This window comes from Oncorhynchus gorbuscha, linkage group LG08 (genome assembly GCF_021184085.1).
Source record: "Oncorhynchus gorbuscha isolate QuinsamMale2020 ecotype Even-year linkage group LG08, OgorEven_v1.0, whole genome shotgun sequence".
Taxonomy (NCBI): domain Eukaryota; kingdom Metazoa; phylum Chordata; class Actinopteri; order Salmoniformes; family Salmonidae; genus Oncorhynchus; species Oncorhynchus gorbuscha.
Window position 1 is genome coordinate 53,687,153 of NC_060180.1, and position 23,425 is coordinate 53,710,577.

A 23,425-nucleotide genomic window follows, 5' to 3' on the forward strand; every position below is an offset into this window, starting at 1 on the left:
TCGAGTTCGGTTTACTTGAGTGGCCTGAGCAGTCCCCCGACCTTAACCCAACAGAGCATGTTTGGGATGAGATGGAACGGACTGTTCACAACAGGAATGTACCGCCGTCCAATCTGCAGCAACTGCATGATGCAATTGTGTCAGCATGGACCAACACCCCTGTGGAACGTTAAAACCCTTGTAAAATTCCCCTGAAGAATTCAGGCTATTCTGAAGGTGAAGGGGGGTCCGACCCGGTTCTAGATGGATGTACCTAATAAACTGGCCAGGTGAGTATATACTGTAGCTATATGAGTCTCATTCCTTTGACGTATATTTAGCCAAAAGCATCTGCCACCTCATTGTTAAAAGAAATACGATTTCAAATATTAGCTTGATAATAACTCAAAGAAGTCAAACAGTATTTTGTTGGTATTTTTGTAATTAGATGTTAGGTTGTTCCATTCCATTCTGGAGTGTTTGATCTAATGCATTCTTGGATATGTATTTTTTGTTTAATATTTAATAACATTATTATATTATAGAATTATTATAGAAAACCTAATAAATTATCTAACAATATTTACAGACCACTATAATTACTTGAAACTTGTTTAAATGTTTCAAGAAAATGTAAAAAATTGTATTGCTAACCATACATTATATACAAAATAGACATGTGCTTAATGATTTATGGAAGAAATTACCCATTTGAATTTCAATGAATTTCATCAAATTGAATTCTACTTCTTTCATTCATATTCAATTCAACTTCTGCTTCCTGCAGGGTGTGGCCAATTCAAATTCAAGAAATTGAATTGGCATTTTAGACCAATTCAACTTAGAATCAACCCCAATTGGGGAGCATTGTTATGATAGGCAGCAGGGAAGCTAGAATAAGGATTGGTGTAATTAACAAAGGTTTACTTGGCAATGGGTCTCAGAAACAGATGGGAGGAGGGTTCATCCAGTCTCAAATTAAAACTTTGGCAACCTCTGTCTGAAGCCTTTCCCATACGAGTAGAAGGTAACCGTGGGTTCATACAGGAACCAAGATCATAATACTGGATAATGCTGCATATTAAACTTCACTATGAGGAGAAAAACGCAAATGAAAGGAATCATCCAAACAACATGAACAAAGTATCAAACAGATGCAGAGAGGAGGGTGGGGAGCTACAGTAATATGTTCAGCTGTCCTCTTGCCAAAATTGCATTTCATTCCTTAAGGCCAGGTGTCCCAGGTGTGAAATGATTATGGGCAATAGGGTGTGTTGAACAGGGTTTGCTGACACAACAGTCAGTTCACTGTGTGGAAATAACATCTCTCATATCATACGCATGTTTTTTAAATCTGAAATCCATGCAAAAATAAAGACAGTCCTATAAACTCAACCTGAACTAACTATGCAGTCTGTAGATTTTGTCACGCCCTGACCTTATAGAGCCGTTTTATGTCTCTATTTGGTTTGGTCGGGGTGTGATTTGGGTGGGCATTCTATGTTCTGTTTTCTATATTTTTGTATTTCTGTTTTGGCCGGGTATGGTTCTCAATCAGGGACAGCTGTCTATCGTTGTCTCTGATTGGGAATCATACTTAGGCAGCCTTTCCCTTCTGTCATTGTGGGAAGTTGTCTTTGTTAGGGGCCCTTGTAAGCGTCACGGTCGTGTTTGTTATTTCTTTTTTTTGGCGACATTTTACTAAAAAAAAGAAAATGGACGCTCACCACGCTGCACCATGGTCTTCCTGTAACAACGGTCGTGACAGTTTTGTGTCTCTTTGCCACGCCTTTTATCTGTGAATAAAACCCATGCATTTCTGTTGAATGTTTTTGACTGCCATATGGGATGAAGAAAAAAGTAAAAGTAAAGTATTTTGAATTCCATAAAGGTTTCAGAAAATGTCTATTTAAACAGATCCATATCATACAATATTTCTGAGGAAAAATATGAGCTTGAGTTTCTCATATAAGTATTGTAAACATGTATTTCATTCACATTGCCTCAATGTTGCAAAGCTGGATTACTTCTCACTGTTCCAGACCAAAGAGAAATCAACTCCCTTGATATTCTACAGAAGGGAGACAAATCTGACAATCCAATCCATCTGGCTTTAGTTTATGTGAGGCAGACTGTTGTTATTCAGTGTTTTATCAGGACAATGAACGGGTCTTGTTTTTTTGCACACTCAGATAGAATAGCAACATCTTATTTCATGATGACTCAGAGGAATTGAGTCAGTCACATTATAATGGCAATGCCACTTTCTTACAATGAAACATGTATGAATGTTGAACAAGGTTTATATTTCTCTGTGAATGTTTTTTTAAAGTATTATGTAACTAATAAGAAGGCATTATACTACAGTGCCTTGCGAAAGTATTCGGCCCCCTTGAACTTTGCGACCTTTTGCCACATTTCAGGCTTCAAACATAAAGATATAAAACTGTATATTTTATTTATGCAAAATTATTCAGCCCCTTTACTTTCAGTGCAGTAAACTCTCTCCAGAAGTTGAGTGAGGATCTCTGAATGATCCAATGTTGACCTAAATGACTAATGATGATAAATACAATCCACCTGTGTGTAATCAAGTCTCCGTATAAATGCACCTGCACTGTGATAGTCTCAGATGTCCGTTAAAAGCGCAGAGAGCATCATGAAGAACAAGGACCACACCAGGCAGGTCCGAGATACTGTTGTGAAGAAGTTTAAAGCCGGATTTGGATACAAAAAGATTTCCCAAGCTTTAAACATCCCAAGGAGCACTGTGCAAGCGATAATATTAAAATGGAAGGAGTATCAGACCACTGCAAATCTACCAAGACCTGGCCGTCACTCTAAACTTTCAGCTCATACAAGGAGAAGACTGATCAGAGATGCAGCCAAGAGGCCCATGATCACTCTGGATGAACTGCAGAGATCTACAGCTGAGGTGGGAGACTCTGTCCATAGGACAACAATCAGTCGTATATTGCACAAATCTGGCCTTTATGGAAGAGTGGCAAGAAGAAAGCCATTTCTTAAAGATATCTATAAAAAGTGTTGTTTAAAGTTTGTCACAAGCCACCTGGGAGACACACGAAACATGTGGAAGAAGGTGCTCTGGTCAGATGAAACCAAAATTGAACTTTTTGGCAACAATGCAAAACGTTATGTTTGGCGTAAAAGCAACACAGCTCATCACCCTGAACACAACATCCCCACTGTCAAACATGTTGGTGGCAGCATCATGGTTTGGGCCTGCTTTTCTTCAGCAGGGACAGGGAAGATGGTTAAAATTGATGGGAAGATGGATGGAGCCAAATACAGGACCATTCTGGAAGAAAACCTGATGGAGTCTGCAAAAGACCTGAGACTGGGACGGAGATTTGTCTTCCAACAAGACAATGATCCAAAACATAAAGCAAAATCTACAATTTAATGGTTCAAAAATAAACATATACAGGTGTTAGAATGGCCAAGTCAAAGTCCAGACCTGAATCCAACCGAGAATCTGTGGAAAGAACTGAAAACTGCTGTTCACAAATGCTCTCCATCCAACCTCACTGAGCTCGAGCTGTTTTGCAAGGAGGAATGGGAAAAAAATTCTGTCTCTCGATGTGCAAAACTGATAGAGACATACCCCAAGCGATTTACAGCTGTAATCGCAGCAAAAGGTGGCGCTACAAAGTATTAACTTAAGGGGGCTGAATAATTTTGCACGCCCAATTTTTCCGTTTTTGATTTGTTAAAAAAGTTTGAAATATCCAATAAATGTCGTTCCACTTCATGATTGTGTCCCACTTGTTGTTGATTCTTCACAAAAAAATACAGTTTTATATCTTTATATTCAAAGCCTGAAAGGTGGCAAAAGGTTGCAAAGTTCAAGAGGGCCGAATACTTTCGCAAGGCACTGTATATCGTTATGCACAGATTAGCTAGTCTGAGACCACTGCGTGCACAGTCAATATCAAATCTCTAATTACACAATATTATCTGCACGGAGCCATAAGCAATTGTGCCATGCTTGGAATATCAAGGCAAGTTTTAGCTGCAGTTTGGATGAGCTGCACCCAAGTGTGGTGTGTAGTCTATGTTCAGGAGTCCCTCAATTCTACCCACTAAACAATCATGCTGATGTAACTTTGTCTACAAAACATAGTATTTTGACAGATTTAGATACATGATTATTATGGAGACAATCCAAAACCAGAGATTAAAGTCTTTAGTTTAAATAGACTTAATAGAGATTTGAGAAGAAAACAGTTATCAGACATACCATCTGTTCCAATATGGTAAGCAATAATGTTAAGTATAAAAAGTAGGTCATATTGACTGTAAATGCTGTCAATATGGCCCTGGGTGTGATATAACAGAGAACAGTCTACATTGGGCTTTCCATGAATATCAGAATACCATCTACTGGCAAATCTCCTTTTCTTTAATTTTACCGATTTTATATAGACAGATACAGGCGGGCATACATGCTCATTTAGCATTTGCCAACCAACCACTTGATGGTGCAAGTGTAACTCATATCACAGCCTTGACACTACACTATACATATAAGGTGTGTGAGTGAGTGAGTGAGTGAGTGAGTGAGTGAGTGAGTGAGTGAGTGAGTGAGTGAAAAGAGCAAGAGAGAGAAAGAAAGAGAGATAGAGCAGGTTTGAAGGGGGACTGATTGCCACAAAACTGATAATCAGAGCAATCGCAAACCATAAACTGTTTTACAGTTTAGAAGACAATGTTTCTTCGATTTTGTACCATGATATCATTGGTCCTCCTAGGATTTGGCGTTGCCTTTTCGCTGGGACAGAATTACACAGAACCTCTTGTTTTGGAGGGAAAGTGTCTGGTGGTTTGCGATGCGAACCCGTCTGTAGAGGGAGCATTGACCTCTTCCTTCGGGATATCTGTCCGGGCAAGCGGTGCTAAAGTGGCTTTCTCTGCACTCAGGGGAACGAACCACGAACCATCTGATATGAGCAAATCGTCTCCGACCATCTACTTTGACCAGGTTCGAGAATATTTATGTCTTTCATGATTTGTGTCTTTTCATAGGGTAATATTGACAATGTATGTTTGTGCTCTTTAGGACGTTTGATGTTTTTCTCATTGTAGGTATTAGTGAACATTGGCAACCATTTCAAGCTGCAAGCGAGTGTATTTCAAGCACCAAGAAGAGGCATTTACAGTTTTAGCTTCCATGTGGTGAAGGTTTACAACCGACAGACTATACAGGTAAGTGTATAAGGAGGTCTGCATTGTGATGCAATTGAATTGTGCTTTTCATGTCTTTATCATACCCATTGCATAACACTCTTCAGGTAAACTTGATGCACAACGAATACCCTATAATATCAGCTTTCGCCGGGGACCATGATGTCACTCGAGAGGCTGCGAGCAATTCAGTCCTTCTGCACCTGGAACGAGAGGACAAACTCTACTTGAAGCTTGAGAGGGGGGATCTAATGGGTGGCTGGAGGTACTCAACGTTTTCTGGATTCTTGGTGTTTCCACTCTAATCACAACTCTCAAATCAAGTGACTCTTTTTATTTTCTTGGCCACCCATCTCTGGACTTAAATTATGAAGAAATGTATAACTGACTGTGAGATAAAGTAGGCTATTTTGGCAATTTATGACGAAATTATTCCGTGCTATGAGGTTGGGATTTGTATTGCTGAATGTGACTGATTGTTGGTATGATATTATATGAACTGCGAAGAATAGCCTATTCAAGCGTTTGTCAGGTGCGCCCATTCAGTAGCTATCCATGGTCCTGAAACCGTAGACACAGTAGCTGTCTGTTGAAACCACAAAACGCATCTCAAGCGTACAGAGCCAATAGGTGGCAATTGAGTGTTGGCTCTAGTGTCAACGTTGTTGCAGTAGTGCCATTGAAATATTGTAATCAAATAACATTTTCCAAAGGTATGCAAATGCAGGCTAGCTGGCATTTGGACCTATATTGCACATTGATACAGTGTTAATTTGGGCATTTTTTGTAAAGGTTTAGTCCAGTCTTAGTCACTTTGTAATCACATCCAAATCAAATGTTATTGGTCACATACACGTGTTTAGCAGTTGTTATCGCAGGTGTAGCGAAATGCTTATGCTAGTTCTGACAGTGAAACACTAAGTCAATTTGTGTCATTTGAATAATGATTAAGTCTGGTCATTGTCAAACAGTGCGCCATTTTCGTAAACTAAATTACCTTTAATTTCAGTCACATTTTAGTCACATCACATTTGTATTGTCTCATTAACCTATAGTAAACATAAATCACCGACTCCCATGTGCACAAACATACATAACCTTGTCCCACCAACATATTTTTCTGCATAACATAATATCATATTCCCTTCCCAACAGCAGAAAAATGACAAACATATATTAGAATATATAATGATTATCTGGCCATTCCAAATTCAGCCTACATATCGGCAAAGTAGTATGGGTTGAACCTCCGTCACTGGGCCGCGTCAGTGCCATTGCAATCAACGTTCCACAGACGTTGCAGCCACGTTGGTGTCCAAAAGTAAAACGGTGGCTAATGACTTTGAACGGGATCTAATTAATGTTTTGCCCAGTGATGCAGTCGAGTCACTAAAACCCAAGTCCGAATTGAGTCCCAAGTCCCCAGTGCTCGAGTCCAAGTCTGAGTCACCAATGTTGGTCGAGTAACGAATGGAGTCACGAGAAAAAAATGTAGTCAATAAATTGCTTGCTATCCATTTAAAAACATTTCTGTACCACCAAATGTGTGCATATCTGCTACTGGTAACGTTAATGTTACCAGGGCCACGTTCAGTTGCAAAACTTTCTCGAACATTGCAGACAGTTCCAGTCGGTATTCACGTAGTAATAATAAAGAATTCCATTGACCCACGACAACAAATTGGGTAAAACCAACATTCTTTCCTATTGAAATAACAAAACATGCCGAAAAGCTGCTGTGTTGTTTTATGTAGCCAGGTCAAAAGTCCTGACCTACGGCTCTGTAAAGCTCCAAAGTAGGGAAATAAAGCCTGTGAAAAGATTGATCGTTAGACATGTTGTACTATTATTAAATGTCATTTTGTAATTGACTAAAACAAGCAGACTAACAATAAAATTGCGTTTGAAAACGGTCAAATTTTGCTGTGAGCTAATGGGGAAACCTAGGTAACCTGTTAGTTTTCCCCACAGATAGGTCGGCCGCACAGTTATATCTAATAAGGAGTGGGTCTACATAAATCCCACGAATAGAGCCAACATCCATTATTCAACATGTCAGTGAGGCATGTTTGTTCTACATAGCATATTTCTGTCTGAGCTTTAAAAAATGTGGTCCTGTTGAACCGCCCCATGTTGTCAGCTATTCATAGGTGTCACCTCAGTCACTCGGTCGCTTCATGCGGTTATGAACGTTCTCAGGCCGCTGCAATATGCTTAATGCATGTAAAATGACGGTCGCTCATGCTGTTGTTTTTAATTTCATAAAGTAGCTTTGTTTCTTAACCAGGCAACGGGTAGTTACAGTTTTTCACAATTGCTTACACATGATTTCTGAAACTATGGCTCCTTTTCTCTAGACTCTACATGCCAAAACACACACACAACATGCAAAACGTCACACATCTCTTGAAAAACCAAACACTTCATTCAAAACAGTGTTTTTGCATCAAAACTCTACACACAAGCCATCAAATGATTACATCTTATACACACCCAAATACACACAGATGTGACAAATGTAAAACACTACTATCATGTGTCTTTTGCATGTTCAGTGTGCAGTGGAGTCCACAGCAGTTTGTCATAGCACTCACACGTACATGTATGTGCACAAATATACAGTGCCTTGCGAAAGTATTCGGCCCCCTTGAACTTTGCGACCTTTTGCCACATTTCAGGCTTCAAACATAAAGATATAAAACTGTATTTTTTTGTGAGGAATCAACAACAAGTGGGACACAATCATGAAGTGGAATGACATTTATTGGATATTTCAAACCTTTTTAACAAATCAAAAACTGAACAATTGGGCGTGCAAAATTATTCAGCCCCTTACTTTCAGTGCAGCAAACTCTCTCCAGAAGTTCAGTGAGGATCTCTGAATGATCCAATGTTGACCTAAATGACTAATGATGATAAATACAATCCACCTGTGTGTAATCAAGTCTCCGTTTAAATGCACCTGCACTGTGATAGTCTCAGAGGTCCGTTAAAAGCGCAGAGAGCATCATGAAGAACAAGGAACACACCAGGTAGGTCCGAGATACTGTTGTGAAGAAGTTTAAAGCTGGATTTGGATACAAAAAGATTTGTCAAGCTTTAAACATCCCAAGGAGCACTGTGCAAGCGATAATATTGAAATGGAAGGAGTATCAGACCACTGCAAATCTACCAAGACCTGGCCGTCCCTTTAAACTTTCAGCTCATACAAGGAGAAGACTGATCAGAGATGCAGCCAAGAGGCCCATGATCACTCTGGGTGAACTGCAGAGATCTACAGCTGAGGTGGGAGACTCTGTCCATAGGACAACAATCAGTCGTATATTGCACAAATCTGGCCTTTATGGAAGAGTGGCAAGAAGAAAGCCATTTCTTAAAGATATCCATAAAAAGTGTTGTTTAAAGTTTGTCACAAGCCACCTGGGAGACACACGAAACATGTGGAAGAAGGTGCTCTGGTCAGATGAAACCAAAATTGAACTTTTTGACAACAATGCAAAACGTTATGTTTGGCGTAAAAGCAACACAGCTCATCACCCTGAACACAACATCCCCACTGTCAAACATGGTGGTGGCAGCATCATGGTTTGGGCCTGCTTTTCTTCAGCAGGGACAGGGAAGATGGTTAAAATTGATGGGAAGATGGATGGAGCCAAATACAGGACCATTCTGGAAGAAAACCTGATGGAGTCTGCAAAAGACCTGAGACTGGAACGGAGATTTGTCTTCCAACAAGACAATGATCCAAAACATAAAGCAAAATCTACAATGGAATGGTTCAAAAATAAACATATCCAGGTGTTAGAATGGCCAAGTCAAAGTCCAGACCTGAATCCAATCGAGAATCTGTGGAAAGAACTGAAAACTGCTGTTCACAAATGCTCTCCATCCAACCTCACTGAGCTCGAGCTGTTTTGCAAGGAGGAATGGGAAAAAAATTCTGTCTCTCGATGTGCAAAACTGATAGAGACATACCCCAAGAGATTTACAGCTGTAATCGCAGCAAAAGGTGGCGCTACAAAGTATTAACTTAAGGGGGCTGAATAATTTTGCACGCCCAATTTTTCAGTTTTTGATTTGTTAAAAAAGTTTGAAATATCCAATAAATGTCGTTCCACTTCATGATTGTGTCCCACTTCTTGTTGATTCTTCACAAAAAAATACAGTTTTATATCTTTATGTTTGAAGCCTGAAATGTGGCAAAAGGTCGCAAAGTTCAAGTGGGGGATGAATACTTTCGCAAGGCACTGTATACAGTATGTATGCATATTCCGTATACATTTACACTATAACCAAAAATGCAAGGGGGAAAAATAAAATGTGTTCCTTTCTCAAAAAATTGTATTTTCATCCAGATTTCAGGATGAACAGTAACAGACAAAACAAACACAGTAGAAGATAAATAAATAGGCTTTTCCTTGTCCTCCTCCTCATCTTTGTCCTCTTCCTACTCCTTGTCCTTGTCCCCCTCTTACTCTCATTCCTCTATCTCTCTCTCCAAAATTGGCCTCCATTGTTGTCCAAACCAAGAAAGCCAACCTGAAGCTTATTTATACTGCTTAATAAGGAAGTAGAGAATTCAGGCAGCTTTTCGCAGCTTTTTGTTAAAAATCGCGCAACATTTCAGCGCCCTGCTATTCATGCCAGGAATATAGTATATGCATATGATTAGTATATGTGGATAGAAAACACTCAGACGTTTCTAAAACTGTTTAAATCACGGCTGTGGCTTTAACAGAACGTGCGTTTCATCGAAAAGTGCAGGGAAATCTGTTTCCTGAAAATGGAAAAATATATCCTTCCGCGACTTCAAGGAATTGTTCAAAGTGAACCGAATTAAATAGGGCCGAGGTTACACTGCCTACAGCTTCCACATGTTGTCTAGAGTCTTGTCATTTGATTCGCAATTGATTCTTGGTCTAACCGGTTCAAGGGAACTCCTTCCCTCCGGTCTCCGACCGGATGTTTTGATCGAGCTCTCTCAGGACATGTTTTATACATGGACAGCAAAAGAAATTACATCGCCTCCTGATGAATTTTACCGCTTATTAACGTGTACTAATACCTAAAGTTGCATTAGAACAGTATTTCGAAGTGTTTTGTGAAAGTTTATCGTCGACTTTTTTAATTTTAAAAAATGACGTTACGTTATGAAACGCTATTTTTTTCCGTTTATCACACAGTATTCTTAGATCGATATCTAGGCTATATATGGACCGATTTAATCGAAAAAAGACCCTAAATGATGTTTATGGGACATCTAGGAGTGCCAAGAAAGAAGCTTGTCAAAGGTAATGAATGTTTTATATTTTATTTCAGCGTTTTGGTTTGCGACGGCTAACGCAAAATCTGTCGTGTTAGGTGACGTTGCAGTATTTTGAGGGTGCATGGTATCAGATAATAACTTCTCATGCTTTCGCCGAAAAGCATTTTACAAATCTGACTCGGTGGATAGATTCACAACGAGTGTAGCTTTAATTCAGTATATTGTATGTCAATTTTAATGAAAGTTTGAGTTTTATCAAAAACTATACGTGGCGCACTTGAAATTTCCACTGATTTCCACTGATTGATGTTCCCACAGCGGGAGCACTTCCCTAACAAGTTTTAAGCTCTGATGTCTAAGTGAAGAAATTCATTTTCACACGTGAGCACTGGGTGTAAGTACTTGGCAAATGCGTGTGGCATGATGTGTCTCAAGTGTGTTTTACAATTGCAAACTGAGTGTAAAGCAGATAATGGGCGTGCAATTTTACAGATTGGTCTGAAGATTAGGTATATGAGTTAATGGTTTCACTGAGTGTGCCTCAAGTATCACTTTTAGTGTGTAAAAGATTGTAAAAAACTGTAATTAACTAGAAGACTGATGGTGACTGGTTAGCTACGGGGAAGCAAGATTGTATAAACCGAAGCAGAGCCTGAGCGCAACCTGTATGCTTGTCTGCTCACACTCATTGCTTGCTCCCCTGCAGCTCACCAGCTGATGCAGGGTGTGGCAGCAGTCCTTCCCACTGCTGAACTGTGCTTACCACTGAAAAGCTCTCAATCTCTCCCAGATAATTTAGTCTCGTCTTGTTTTAGTTAACTGAAATTCATGTTTTTATTTTTAATGTTTTTATTTTTATTCTCATCAATTGACACTGAAAAATAGATGTTTGAGGAATATTTTAGTCACTATTTTTGTTGACTAAATTAAAACTGCATTGATATATGTACTGGACAATTTAACCTCTAAATAAAGACAAGTGACTAGAACCTCTCTGTGTGTGTGTGTGTGTGTGTGTGTGTGTGTGTGTGTGTGTGTGTGTGTGTGTGTGTGTGTGTGTGTGTGTGTATATGTTAGACCTCAGAACTGCTGGAGTGTGACTGCTAAATTGTGTAACTCTTTGTTTTTACATTTTAGTCATTTAGCAGACTCTCTTATCCAAGAGTGACAATACAATAAGTGCATTCATCTTAAGATACCTAGGTGAGACAACCACATATCACAGTCCTAGTAAGTACATTTCCCTCAATAAACAAGTTATCAGCAAAGTTAGTGCTAGTAGGAAAAGAGAAATTCAGGTTGTTGTTTTGTAATATAAAAAAATATACAAAAATGGGGGGGGTGGCTATTTAGGATACTATTTTTCTGATGTTGGTGATGTAATTGGATTTTTCAATGACTCTATGCAAATGTATGTTTTTCAACAGGACAATGACCCAACACACCTCCACAATTGCCCAACCGCAACCCAATTGAGATGGTTTAGGATGAGTTGACTGCAGAGTGAAGGAAAAGCAGCCAACAAGTGCTCAGCATATGTGGGAACTCCTTCAAGACTGTTGGAAAAGCATTCCAGGTGAAGCTGGTTGAGAGAATGCCAAGAGTGTGCAAAGCTGTCATCAAAGCAAAGGGTGGCTACTTTGAAGAATCTAAAATATATTTTGATTTGTTTAACAATTTTTTGGTTAATACATAATTCCATATGTGTTATTTCATAGTTTTGATGTCTTCACTATTATTCTACAATGTAGAAAACTGTAAAAAAATAAAGATCAGGACGTCAGACTGGGGCGACGGTTCACTTTCCAACAGGACAACAACCCTAAGCACACATCCAAGACAATGCAGGAGTGGCTGTGGGACAAGTCTCTGAATGTCCTTGAGTGGCACACTTGAGCCCATCGAACATCTCTGGAGAGACCTGTAAATAGCTGTGCAGAAACGCTCCACATCCAACTTGACAGAGCTTGATAGGATCTGCAGAGAAGAATGGGAGATACTCCACAAATACAGGTGTGCCAAGCTTGTAGCGTCATACCCAAGATGACTTGAGGCTGTAATTGCTGCAAAAGATGCTTCAACAAAGTACTGAGTAAAGGTTCTGATTACTTATGTAAATATGATTTTTTCCTTTTTCAAATATAAATGAGAAAAAATGCCTAAAAACCGTTTTTTTCTTTGTCATTATGGGGTATTGTGTGTAGATTGATGAGGGAATTTTTTTTTAAAGCCATTTTAGAGTAAGGCTGTAACCTAACAAAAAGCGGAAAAAGTCAAGGGATCTGAATACGAAGGCACTGTACATAGTTTTCATTTCACCTATCTATACCTAACTGTGACACGTGTATCATTTACCTTGACATTTTAAACCCCCCCACTCTCTCTCTCTCTCTCTTGCGCGCTATGTCTCTGTCTCTCGCTTATCCATGGGGATACTGTATCCATCTTATCCCAGCAGCAGTCTGGTGAGCTGCACCGCTGTGGGATTTACTTAAGATACTATTTTTCTGATGTTGGTGCTTTAATTGAATATGTCAATGACTATGCAAATGTTTTTTGTGTGTGTGTGTGTGTGTACTGTATTTAGTTTTCGGTGTAAGTATGTGTTATAACCCCCTTCCCCCCTCTCTCTTTCTCATCCATGGGGATACTGTATTCATCTAATCCCAGCAGCAGTCACGTCTGGTGAGCGTGCAACCCTGTGCCTTCAGAAAAAAAGTACTCAGCTCAACAGCTCCTCAGTGTGTGAGCACGGCTGTAGCCTTTTGATGTCTGTCCTCTGCATAGCAGTTCACACAGAGCAGTGGAATGCCCAAGGACAAAATCAATCTGCTCTGCGCGACACCTGGCATGTAAAAGTCCGTAATCATACCGCTCTCTAGTACCGTTTGAACCTGATTTTAACATGGGTCCTTTGTCCTGATCTTATCTACATTCTGTTTGGCCAACATTTCCAGAAATGTGCCCACATATGGTATTTAAATGTGTCTGTTATCAATCTGTCCACTGTCTGCATTGTGACCAGATGTCCTGGTCCCTTTCTTTATGCAAAGTATTTACAGCTTTTCTTACAATAACTAAATAAATATTATTTTCTAAGACACATATTGATGTAATCAGTTAATCGTGCCACTTGTCAATGATTTTAGAGGGTGGAATAACTATGATTTAAATGGTATCTCTGTCCAGATCTGTCTACATTTGTAAGATATCCAGACACAATGTGTGTCTGACTACCTCCGGAGGTGGGCAGAATGAGCTGTCTTTTGTTTGTCTACACCTGTTTAAAAATGTGGGCAAGATCAGAATGTAGATAAAGTCAGTACAAAGGATGAAAGTTACAACCAGGTATAAACAGTGCTTCTGAAACATCATGCGTATTTGACTTTTCTTATCGAGATGGGAAGAGTCCTTTTCCCAGAAACCCAGCTGACCTTTATCCTGGCTGTACCTAGTTAACCCTAACCTTTAACGCTTTTGGAAAACACAGCTGGTGTTTACACAGACAGACCAATTTTGATCTTCGGCACAAGTGTTGGAAAATAACTGATCTGATTGGGCAAAAGACCAATTAGTGTAAAGATCTAAGAATTGAGATGACTGTGTAAACGCAGCCCACCTGGCACACAGAATGCTATTTTTTTCTCTTAAATGAAAAGTAACTGCATGGTTAAATTCTTTTAAATCACAGGCTGCGTTTACGAAGGTTGCCCAATTCTGATATTTTCCCCAATTATTGGCAAAAGAGCTGATCTGATTGGTCAAAAGACCAATTAGTATGAAATATCAAAATTAGGCTTCCTGTGTAAACACAGCCATAGACATACGCATAAATATAGCTTTTCTATCAGTGCTAGTTGAATGGCTACCTACACAGGCAGCCCAATTTTTCAACTAATTGGTCTTTTGACCAATCATATCTGATTTCGTCTTTTTCAGAACTGATCTGATTAGTCAAAAGACCAATTAGTGAAAAAAAAGATCTGCTTTGGGCTTCCTCTGTAAACACAGCCATAGTTCTTTGCAAGAATTTACCAAAACAGCATATGCTAGACTTATTGCTTGTTAGGAACATGCTAACGTTGCATTTCTTCTGGGTGATCTATAGTTGTTCCAGTGTGTTAATGGAAGACTAGTCTATCACTGTCTCTAAATCACCACGTGGTTTATGTTACTTCAATTAGTCATTTAGATTATGCTTAAATTGCATTCTGCTTCATTGGTAGACTTGTTTTTTTTTAAAAGATTACCCCAGTTGAATTATGTTCTCCCATCTGCTTCTCACAGTGATGACCACACTATTTCATTCTGAAAACACACAAATTGACATATGGTGTCCAGAGCACAGCTGGGGGCAGAGGGTGGTCTATAGCAGGCGGAAACGGTGAGAGACTTGTTTTTAGTGAGTGTCAGGACCCGGTTAGGAACCCGGGTCTCCGGAGTGAGAAACAGTCACTAAACCAACTGAGCCACGAATAGTCAGCAGTATTTGAGACGGTGTATTTAATGAAGTGAAAAGTGAAGTTCTTCAGGAAAACATGTAACTCCACAACCTCAAAAGGAATTCCACAAGAACAAAGGCAATCCTCCAAGACAAAAAGGCAAATCCACAAGGTGGAAGGCACAGCACAAGAAGCCTCAAAAGATACTCAAAAACAAACAAGAACAAAAAACAGAACTCCACAAGAGAGTCCACCGGGATCAACAAGAGCTCACAGAGTACTAGGGCTGGGTGCTAACATACAAACACAGAGCAAAGAACTGAGTAAAACAAAGGGTTTAAATACAATCAGGGGAAACGAGGCACAGGTGCAAATAATAATGGGGATCAAGGGAAAACAAAAGGTCAAAAGGCACAATGGGGGCATCTAGTGACCAAAAACCGGAACAACCCTGGCCAAATCCTGACAGTGAGGTGGATTTTTAAAAGTAGAAGTTCAAATTGTTTGGGTACAGACCTGGATAGGACAGAACTCTGCAGGCTATCTCTGCAGTAGATTGCAACACCGCCCCCTTTGGCCGTTCTATCTTGTCTGAAAATGTTGTAGTTACGGATGGAGATTTCAGAGTTTTTGGTGGTCTTCCTAAGCCAGGATTCAGACACGGCTAGAACATCCGGGTTGGCAGAGTGTGCTAAGGCACTGAATAAAACAAACTTAGGGAGGAGGCTTCGAATGTTAACATGCATGAAACCAAGCCTATTACGGTTACAGAAGTCATCAAAAGACAGGAGTGGATGGGCCTGGATTTACCTTTACATCCCCAGAGGAACAGAGGAGGAGTAGGATAAGGGTACGGCTAAAAGCCGTGTGTTTCCGTCGGTAGATTAGTGGGGTTCCGTCTGGTAGAGTGGAGCAATCCAATTGGCAAAAATAGATATAGTTATAGTGAACCAAGAAAATTTTCCGATAGACCTATTCAGATAGCAGTCGATAAGACAGCTAATGATTAGCGGGCCGCAGATGGGCGTTCAGGTAACGTCGCGACGAAGGGGCCAGTTAGATAACTCCCTCGGGCAGATAACGTCGGTAGTCGTTGGCAGTAAAACGGGTCCGGATAGGTGATTGTAGCCCAGGAGTGGCTGATGGAACTCTTCAGCTGGCTAGCCCTGGAAAAGTTTATGTTTGCTCCGGGACCAACGTAAGCCAATAGTCACTCAGATAGCAGCAAGATCCAGGTGTAAATGTCCAGAGCTTGCGGTAGAAATCCGGGGATATGGAGAGAAAAATAGGTCCGGTATGTTCTGGTCTGAGTCGCGTTGTACAAAACTGCCGATAGCTTTTTGAGCAAAAAGATAGCTGATGACCACCAACCGTGGTTAGCTGAATACTAACGTTGGCCAGTAAACTGGCTAGCTTCTGGCTAGCTTCTATTGTGGATTTCAGATTTCAGATAATACTTCCTTTTTTAAATTTTATTGGTGAGGCGGGTTGCAGGAGAGTGTTTTGAAGTTGAGTTTAGAAAAGAAAATATATTTTTTTAAAGATATGCGAAGAAATGTAAATATATATATACGCATGGGACATGACAAGACGAGGACAAAGGACATCTGACTGCTATGCCATCTTGGGAGATGTGATATATAATGAGATATATAATTTACAAGTCCAAAAATGGATGTAGCAACTACAGATTGCCCCTTTAAGTATATCAAAAGTGTTTGAATTTGAGCATGTGTCCATTATCCTTTCTGAATTTAAAAGTAATCCCCAAAGTAATCATCTAGTTTTTCTAAAGTATCTGTAATCAAATTACAATATTTTAGCTGGTAACATAATGGATTACAGTTACTGTTTTTTTTGTTATGCCTTACATGTAACAGATTACATGTAATCCGTTACTCCCCAACCATGCACGTACATGAAACAAAATGAACATCTACATTGACAATTAGCATTATTATTGGGAGAGTCTTCATTCATTATTCAGTTGCCTATGTGTGGATAGGTCTATGATAGAGGGATGGTGTTTTTCATTGTGAGTGTGTTAGTTTTATTGTTGTGCTCAGTTAACTTCCTGCTGACAGTTAGGAAAATATCCCTCTATTGGTTCACAGAGGCAGTGTGTAAATAACGAATAAGGGTATCTGTTCAAAGCTGTTATTTAATCTTATCCTCATCCTGATTAACTCAATAGGCAGGCACGAGCTCTTCACATTGTTGTTTGTCAAGAGTAGTCTTTGGCAAAGGTTGTCTGAATTCTTAATAAAAGTGGTATTTTAGAATGATCTATTGCACTCCTCCTTTTGGGGTGGTAAAATGTCAATTTCTTTGCCATTATGATATTCATATTCTTCATTAGATCTTATTGAATGAATCTCAAGCCCATTTTCCCATGGCAACCTTGACATTAAGGTAGAATGCGCAAAATAATTTCCATATTTACCCACTAAGGACAGATTCAATCTTCATCCTGATTGTCAAACAAGATATCTGGCTACATCTGCATGTGTAGGCATCCAGCTCAAAGTAATCTCATACTTCAGTGAAGCTGTCAATGAGCATGCATGGCGTCCCACTGTATATCTGAAACTGTGCTGCATAAGAACCCCTCTAATGTGACAAAGATACACGCTGCACTGGATGAGAAGCCTTCTGAGGTTAGTGATGGCAGATGGCATTCAGAATATAGTATCAATGTGCAATTATTCTGCAGGGCCAAGAACCCACTGCAAGTACTGTGATTACAGTGTGACTGTGCATCCTATGGGTGGACTGATGGCAAATAAAACATACATTGATACCTCTACTATAAAAATAAATATGAAAAAATAAAATATGCTATTTTATTACATTTAGATTTGTCATTTCATTTTTAAAATTATAAAATCATTTTATTTTATTATATTTTACTTTAAGAAAATTCCATAAAATCCTTTAAAGTTGACAACATTCTGGTTGTTTACTGGTAAACATATAATGTTACCAGTAAACCCTAGTAATAGCGCATGAAGAAAGCAAGCCACTCTGGTCTGATGGTTGGGGCAGCTGGCAGGGCAGAGGTTACTTTGCAGTCGCCTGAGAGATACAGGATCCAGAGACACATGTTGAGAAGAGGGGGGAGCAGCTGGCAAAGAAGGTGTGGGATTAGGTTTCAACACCACTTTAACTGGAGGACAGTTCCTGGGGTGTAATCATTAGTCCAAACAGTTGCAAACAGAACATTTGTTTCTATTGGACAAATTCAGGTAGGTCCCTCCCTTTTCGTTCCGTTTGTTTCTGTTTAAGAAACCTATTGCAACAGAATCGGCCTAATGAATATGCCCCTGATCTCTGAAGACTGAGAAGTACAGAGAGACTGGATTTGTACCATTTTAAATATCTACTGCATAATATTAAGTTCAAAGAGTAACATTTCCAAATGAAAATATTCTGTATAATGATGATTAAGAACAGACAGACTATGTTATGGGGTGGCGGTAGCCCAGTGGTTAGAGCGTTGGACTAATAACTAAAAGGTTACAAGTTCAAATCCCTGAGCTGACAAGGTACAAATCTGTCATTCTGCCCCTGAACAGGCAGTTAACCCACTGTTCCTAGGCTGTCATTAAAAATAAGGATTTATTCTTAACTGACTTGCCTAGTTAAATAAAGGTAAAAATTCTGTGAATGCAGTTTATTAACAATCATAAACACCCCCCCTTTAACTGCATTGAAGATGTGCAATAAATTGAAGTACATCCTTTCAAGAGGGAGGGGGGGTGAGACATACCAAAACAAGTAGGTAGCATTTCATGACCTGAAAAGTAACAGGGTGAGGCTATTTATCCTTACAGTAACAGTCAAGTTTAGGCTGCACAAACAAGCCATTATCTTGATTTATGCCTATACAGTCGATGACGATTCGTTCTCCCAAATTACAGCATCAGATGTGTTGTACTTAAATTTTCTTTCTCCATATACTCAATATAATTAACATGCAATGAGAAACCATCACTGAAGCAAAAGAAAAACAACTTCACTAAAGACTGAGCAGAGTACTTTCAGGTATCAAACTCATACTAGCTAGTAGCTACAGTACTAACAAACTGGTTTAATGTAAGACAACAAACCACATAGGACAATGCAGAAATGTGGAGTGTAGTAACGATTAGAACCATTTGTGCTTTATATAACAAAACTCTTGGTCCATCAAAACACAATTAAAATAAATAATCCAATGCTAATTTTTTAAATGTAGATTTGATTACGGTTCAATTTCAATCCTTTGCTTTGAGGTTGGGAGTATAACTGTATGCTCTCTATTTATCAGTTGCTGGCATTGGCTGGTGAACAGACCACTAGATAGGGAGACATTGTACTGTGTTACATGTATTGAAATCAAATTCACAAAAAGTATTTGTAACAGCCAAGAAAAAGGGCAAAAAAAAATGTAAAAATGAGGACTAAGTCAATTTATCACTGATCAAAAATGTGCAAGAAAGTCCAACTGAGTTTAATGTAAGCCCTTCAGTAGTGCTTTTCCTGCAAGTAATCTTTCATCTTGTTTGGCAAAGGCAACTTCTGGATAAGGTCGATCCGTGTGTACTGACGGATGACAAACCGACAGAGGTACTGCATGGAGCGCACCTGCATAAACCTTGAGATAGGGTTTGTAAGTCTGACAGGATACATTGCAGTCCCTGGTGTGCGCGATCGTGAATAGCAGAAGGCTCCACTCTCAGAATCTATGATTGAACATTCTATGAGTTCCACTATTGATATGTGACCCTCCACATCTGGCTGTTCATAGAAACTGAAACTACCATTGGAGTGTTCAATCCTGGTGTGGAGGGTCTTACCCTGTGAACGAAAGCTCAAGCTCAAAAGATAACGATCGTCTGAGCTGTCTCGCACCAAGAATGACCCATCTGGCAGGCTGGCAAGTTTTTCCTCAGCTTCCCAACGCGTTATAGGACCCCAGTACCAACCCTGCTTGGCCAGTTTCTTTAACTCTACTGTAAGGCTGGTTACAATCATGGGCCCACTGTGCTGAACAGCATCATAAACCCTGCCAACGCCAGGGGCTGAATTGGGGTCAAAGTTGAGATGATGCAAAACTCTCTCTGCACCATGTGAGTGAGAAGAACCACCATATACTAGGAAACTCCTTCGGATGTGACTACCAGGTGGCAGAGAGAGCAAGGGGGAGAGAGGAGGCTCTATTCTAGAGTCCTGAATCAAGGCACATTCAGCATCAGAGAGCAGTCGATTCACCGATGGGTCCATGAATATATCTGGTGACATCAGCTTCTCCTGGTCAACGGGCTCTTCATTTGCAAAAGGGGGCATCGCTCAGGCTGAGGCACCTCATGCATTGGAGAGGAACTATCCAAACCTTCTGCAGGGTCAAGTTCATCATCTAAAGGCATTGCATAGTGAATAAAGTCCTGAGATGAAAGTCCAATGATGGCAGGTACATTTTCATGGCCAATACCTAGATGCAAATCACCATTCTGAGGCTCAGTGTTCTCAGTTGAATCCTGAAAAGGCCTATCCATCTGGGGGTCTGGAAATTCTTTCAGAATGCCATTCAGAGATGGGCTTGGATCTGATGAGTGTATCATAGCTTTCACTTTCCCATCCATCCTAATGCATGTTTCCTCAGAATTTGCTGCCCTGAGGGCCCATGGCGTGGGGCTATAATGGTGACTATTAGATCTTAGATGGTGTTGTGATTTGATATCATTAAAGAATATGGGTGCTGAGGAGCACGAGAATGTGTCATCTTCACTGGTCACCGATGTGGAACTTTCCTTTATTTTGTTTTTCTGCTTTGCCGAAAGCCTTCTTTTCAGTGATCCCATAAGACTATCTCCCTTGGAGCGGTTCTTAGGGGCTTTCTCCTCCTCATGATTGAAGTCATTACGAACAAGTTCTTTGCTGTAACATTTTCCAAACACTGAATCTGTTGAGATGCCGGTAGCTGAATTTGGCTGTGGTACAATACCCTTTCCCTCCTCCCTGCTTTTTAGGTTGAATGACTTTCGTATCGTTTTCAGACAGATTTTCTTCATTGTGTAAGTCCCTCAGACGTGGGGAGGCTCATGGATGTATGGATGGCCACAAAGGTTGTCCTCCAAAAGCTGTCATCCCTGAAAAAGATCAAACGTATTTTTCCATTCATTTATTCCACATCGAGGAAATACAAAGACTACAACATAGCCTTGCAGAATTTGCAATAACGTCGAATTGAATACTGCAGTTTTATCAATCATGACTACCTTTCTACAGTATGTGTTTCAACTGCTGTTGATTGGTGAAGAAGCCTGATAGATACAGCCTGCTGCTAGTAAAAGCAAAGACACCGATAACTTCCCCTTTCATCTGTGGTAAAAGTCATTTGAGGCTAACGGTAGCTTGCTAGCCAGCTGGTGGTCCACCCAAGAAACTAAGTTAGCTAGTTACCTTCTTTACTTCGATTCACTTTTTTGATATTACCCGTCACCCTCTTTTAAAAACTGTTTCCATATGAAACTGTCAAGACCGATGCATTTTGAGACAAAATACTGTAGCTACTGTTAGCTGCTAGGCACGCAAGTTAACTAACGTTACCGTAGCAAGCTAACTGGAAGTAGAGACCCCACACGAGACAACCGAAAAACAATACAAACTATGTCAAAATGGTTAGTTATCTACATCAATATATTTATATTGTTGGTATATGCATTGCAGAAATGCTGTAGCAAGTTGCACATTTGTAACTAGGTACTCAACTAGCTAGAACTTTTCAGTCTCCCTTTCCTGTCGTTGTCCTTTGTTTACATGACGCTTGCATTGTGGGAAAATAGATACTTCTTCGATGGGGTCAGAGTTTCTAAACCCGGAGATGCAACATCGCGAGACTACCGGGAACGCTTGCGAAGCAGACCAGTCCGGGGATTGAGGAAAAATAATTGTATAACCAAAATAAACCACAGCCTGTCTGTCCTTTCCAATGGGATCAAATGAGTCATAGTGGGCAGAACAAGCAAAGAGGTGTGCAGAGCCAAATACAAGCTCGCGAGATCCTATTTGCGCGTTCGAGAAAATATCTGCATATTTCTCAATTCGCCTATGCGACAAAGGGTAAAGTCTACAAAACTGTGTCCACTCTATTCGAAACAGATTGTAGTTTTGGGAACAGGAAATTGTATTGAGATCAAATTTGTCATTAATGAGAAAATGTGCAGAACGTTGGCCAAAATCAAAATTGTTCATCTTCTCCCACTTCCAATGTTGTGCCTAAATGCTCCCCCTGCCAGAACCCCCTTCGCGTGAACGCGCATGCACTCAATTCTTCATTGCTGCGACTTGCTTGCTCGTTGGGATTTCTTATCACGTTAGGCTGCGTTTCATTTTATTATTATGTCGGTTTGATCGCGGGGGAGGCACTGGTTATATCTCTTTTCTGTTTGGATATTTGTTTCAGGTGCTATAACTAAATCTATGCCAATATTAGCCGTTTTCTTGCCTGCCTGCCTATCATGCCCTCTGATGAGTGCCACAGGAAGTATTAGACTCAAAAGGAAGTGGTTATTTCAGCATTAATACATTTCAGAGTCCTCTACTGTTCTCTCTACCCATCCCTCAATCCCCAATCCCATCCTGCTTTTCCTCTTATGTCTTTTCCTAAAAAAACAACACTTTTTCTGTTTTAGTTTTTAAGAATGTAGGTACAGTAGTAATAATAAAATAATAATGATACATTAAAAAAATATCCATAATCACAGTAAACTGTTATAATTATATACATTAAAAACAAATACAAATAATAATAAATGTATAATAATATAATAAACAAAACTATGACTGAATGTGCCTCCATGAAGAATCCCTTCCCCAATAGGTCCCTTCGCCCTCAATAGGACACCCCAAGAACCTTCACCATCCCCATCAACCTCCCCCAACCCCCCCACCACAAAACACAATAATGATAATAATAGAAATAAAAATAAAAATATATACACATACACGTACATATACATATTCACAAGACTCTCAACTTATCTCTTATCTCTTTTCCTACATCAGATATGCAGGTGACATTTCCACCTGGATGTCAGCACATAATCAGCAAGACGGAGATGCTCTTCATTTGAGGGAATACCTGCCCATTCTCAGATGTCAGATAATCCGAGATGATCACATGTCATTTACATTCCAGCCCTTGTCAGCTCCAGATTTGACTTCAACTCTCACTCTGCTGGAATCCCTGCATTCTCATATTAACCTCTGTTATTAATCCCTATATTGTAATCAATAAGGTGTTTCAAAATGCTGTACCTTTATTAACATATATGTTCAGATCATTCCTGAGAGAGACAAGGTGTAATATCTCCAGATGAGTGTGTGGTACCCTTCCTCACCCATGCCAACAAGATGTTACTTCTTGTGGGGTCTTTGCCTTGATAGTAAGTATGTGCGTATAAGTAATGTACAATTAACCTACTGTGTCATGCAGGTGATAGAGGACCCAAAAGCGACTTAACAGAAACAGAGTTTATTCAAATCCAAA

General features: G+C 39.8%; 1 protein-coding gene, 1 long non-coding RNA gene and 1 pseudogene across 2 annotated transcripts; 2 read left to right on the plus strand and 1 right to left on the minus strand.

Annotated features, from left to right (window-relative positions):
• The first annotated feature begins 4,609 nt into the window (after positions 1 to 4,609).
• Positions 4,610 to 7,840, plus strand: cbln2a (cerebellin 2a precursor). The gene is made up of 3 exons (XM_046358053.1): positions 4,610 to 4,981; positions 5,086 to 5,205; positions 5,292 to 7,840. The coding sequence occupies exons 1-3, from the start codon at positions 4,709 to 4,711 to the stop codon at positions 5,487 to 5,489; spliced, it is 591 nt and encodes a 196-aa protein (XP_046214009.1). The 5' UTR covers positions 4,610 to 4,708; the 3' UTR covers positions 5,490 to 7,840.
• Positions 7,841 to 10,609: 2,769 nt separating this feature from the next.
• Positions 10,610 to 14,710, plus strand: LOC124040934. Its single transcript, XR_006839828.1, has 2 exons — positions 10,610 to 12,026; positions 13,124 to 14,710. It is a non-coding gene; the product is annotated as an uncharacterized LOC124040934 (long non-coding RNA).
• Positions 14,711 to 17,727: 3,017 nt separating this feature from the next.
• LOC124041823 lies at positions 17,728 to 22,397 on the minus strand (annotated as a pseudogene).
• Positions 22,398 to 23,425: the final 1,028 nt, after the last annotated feature.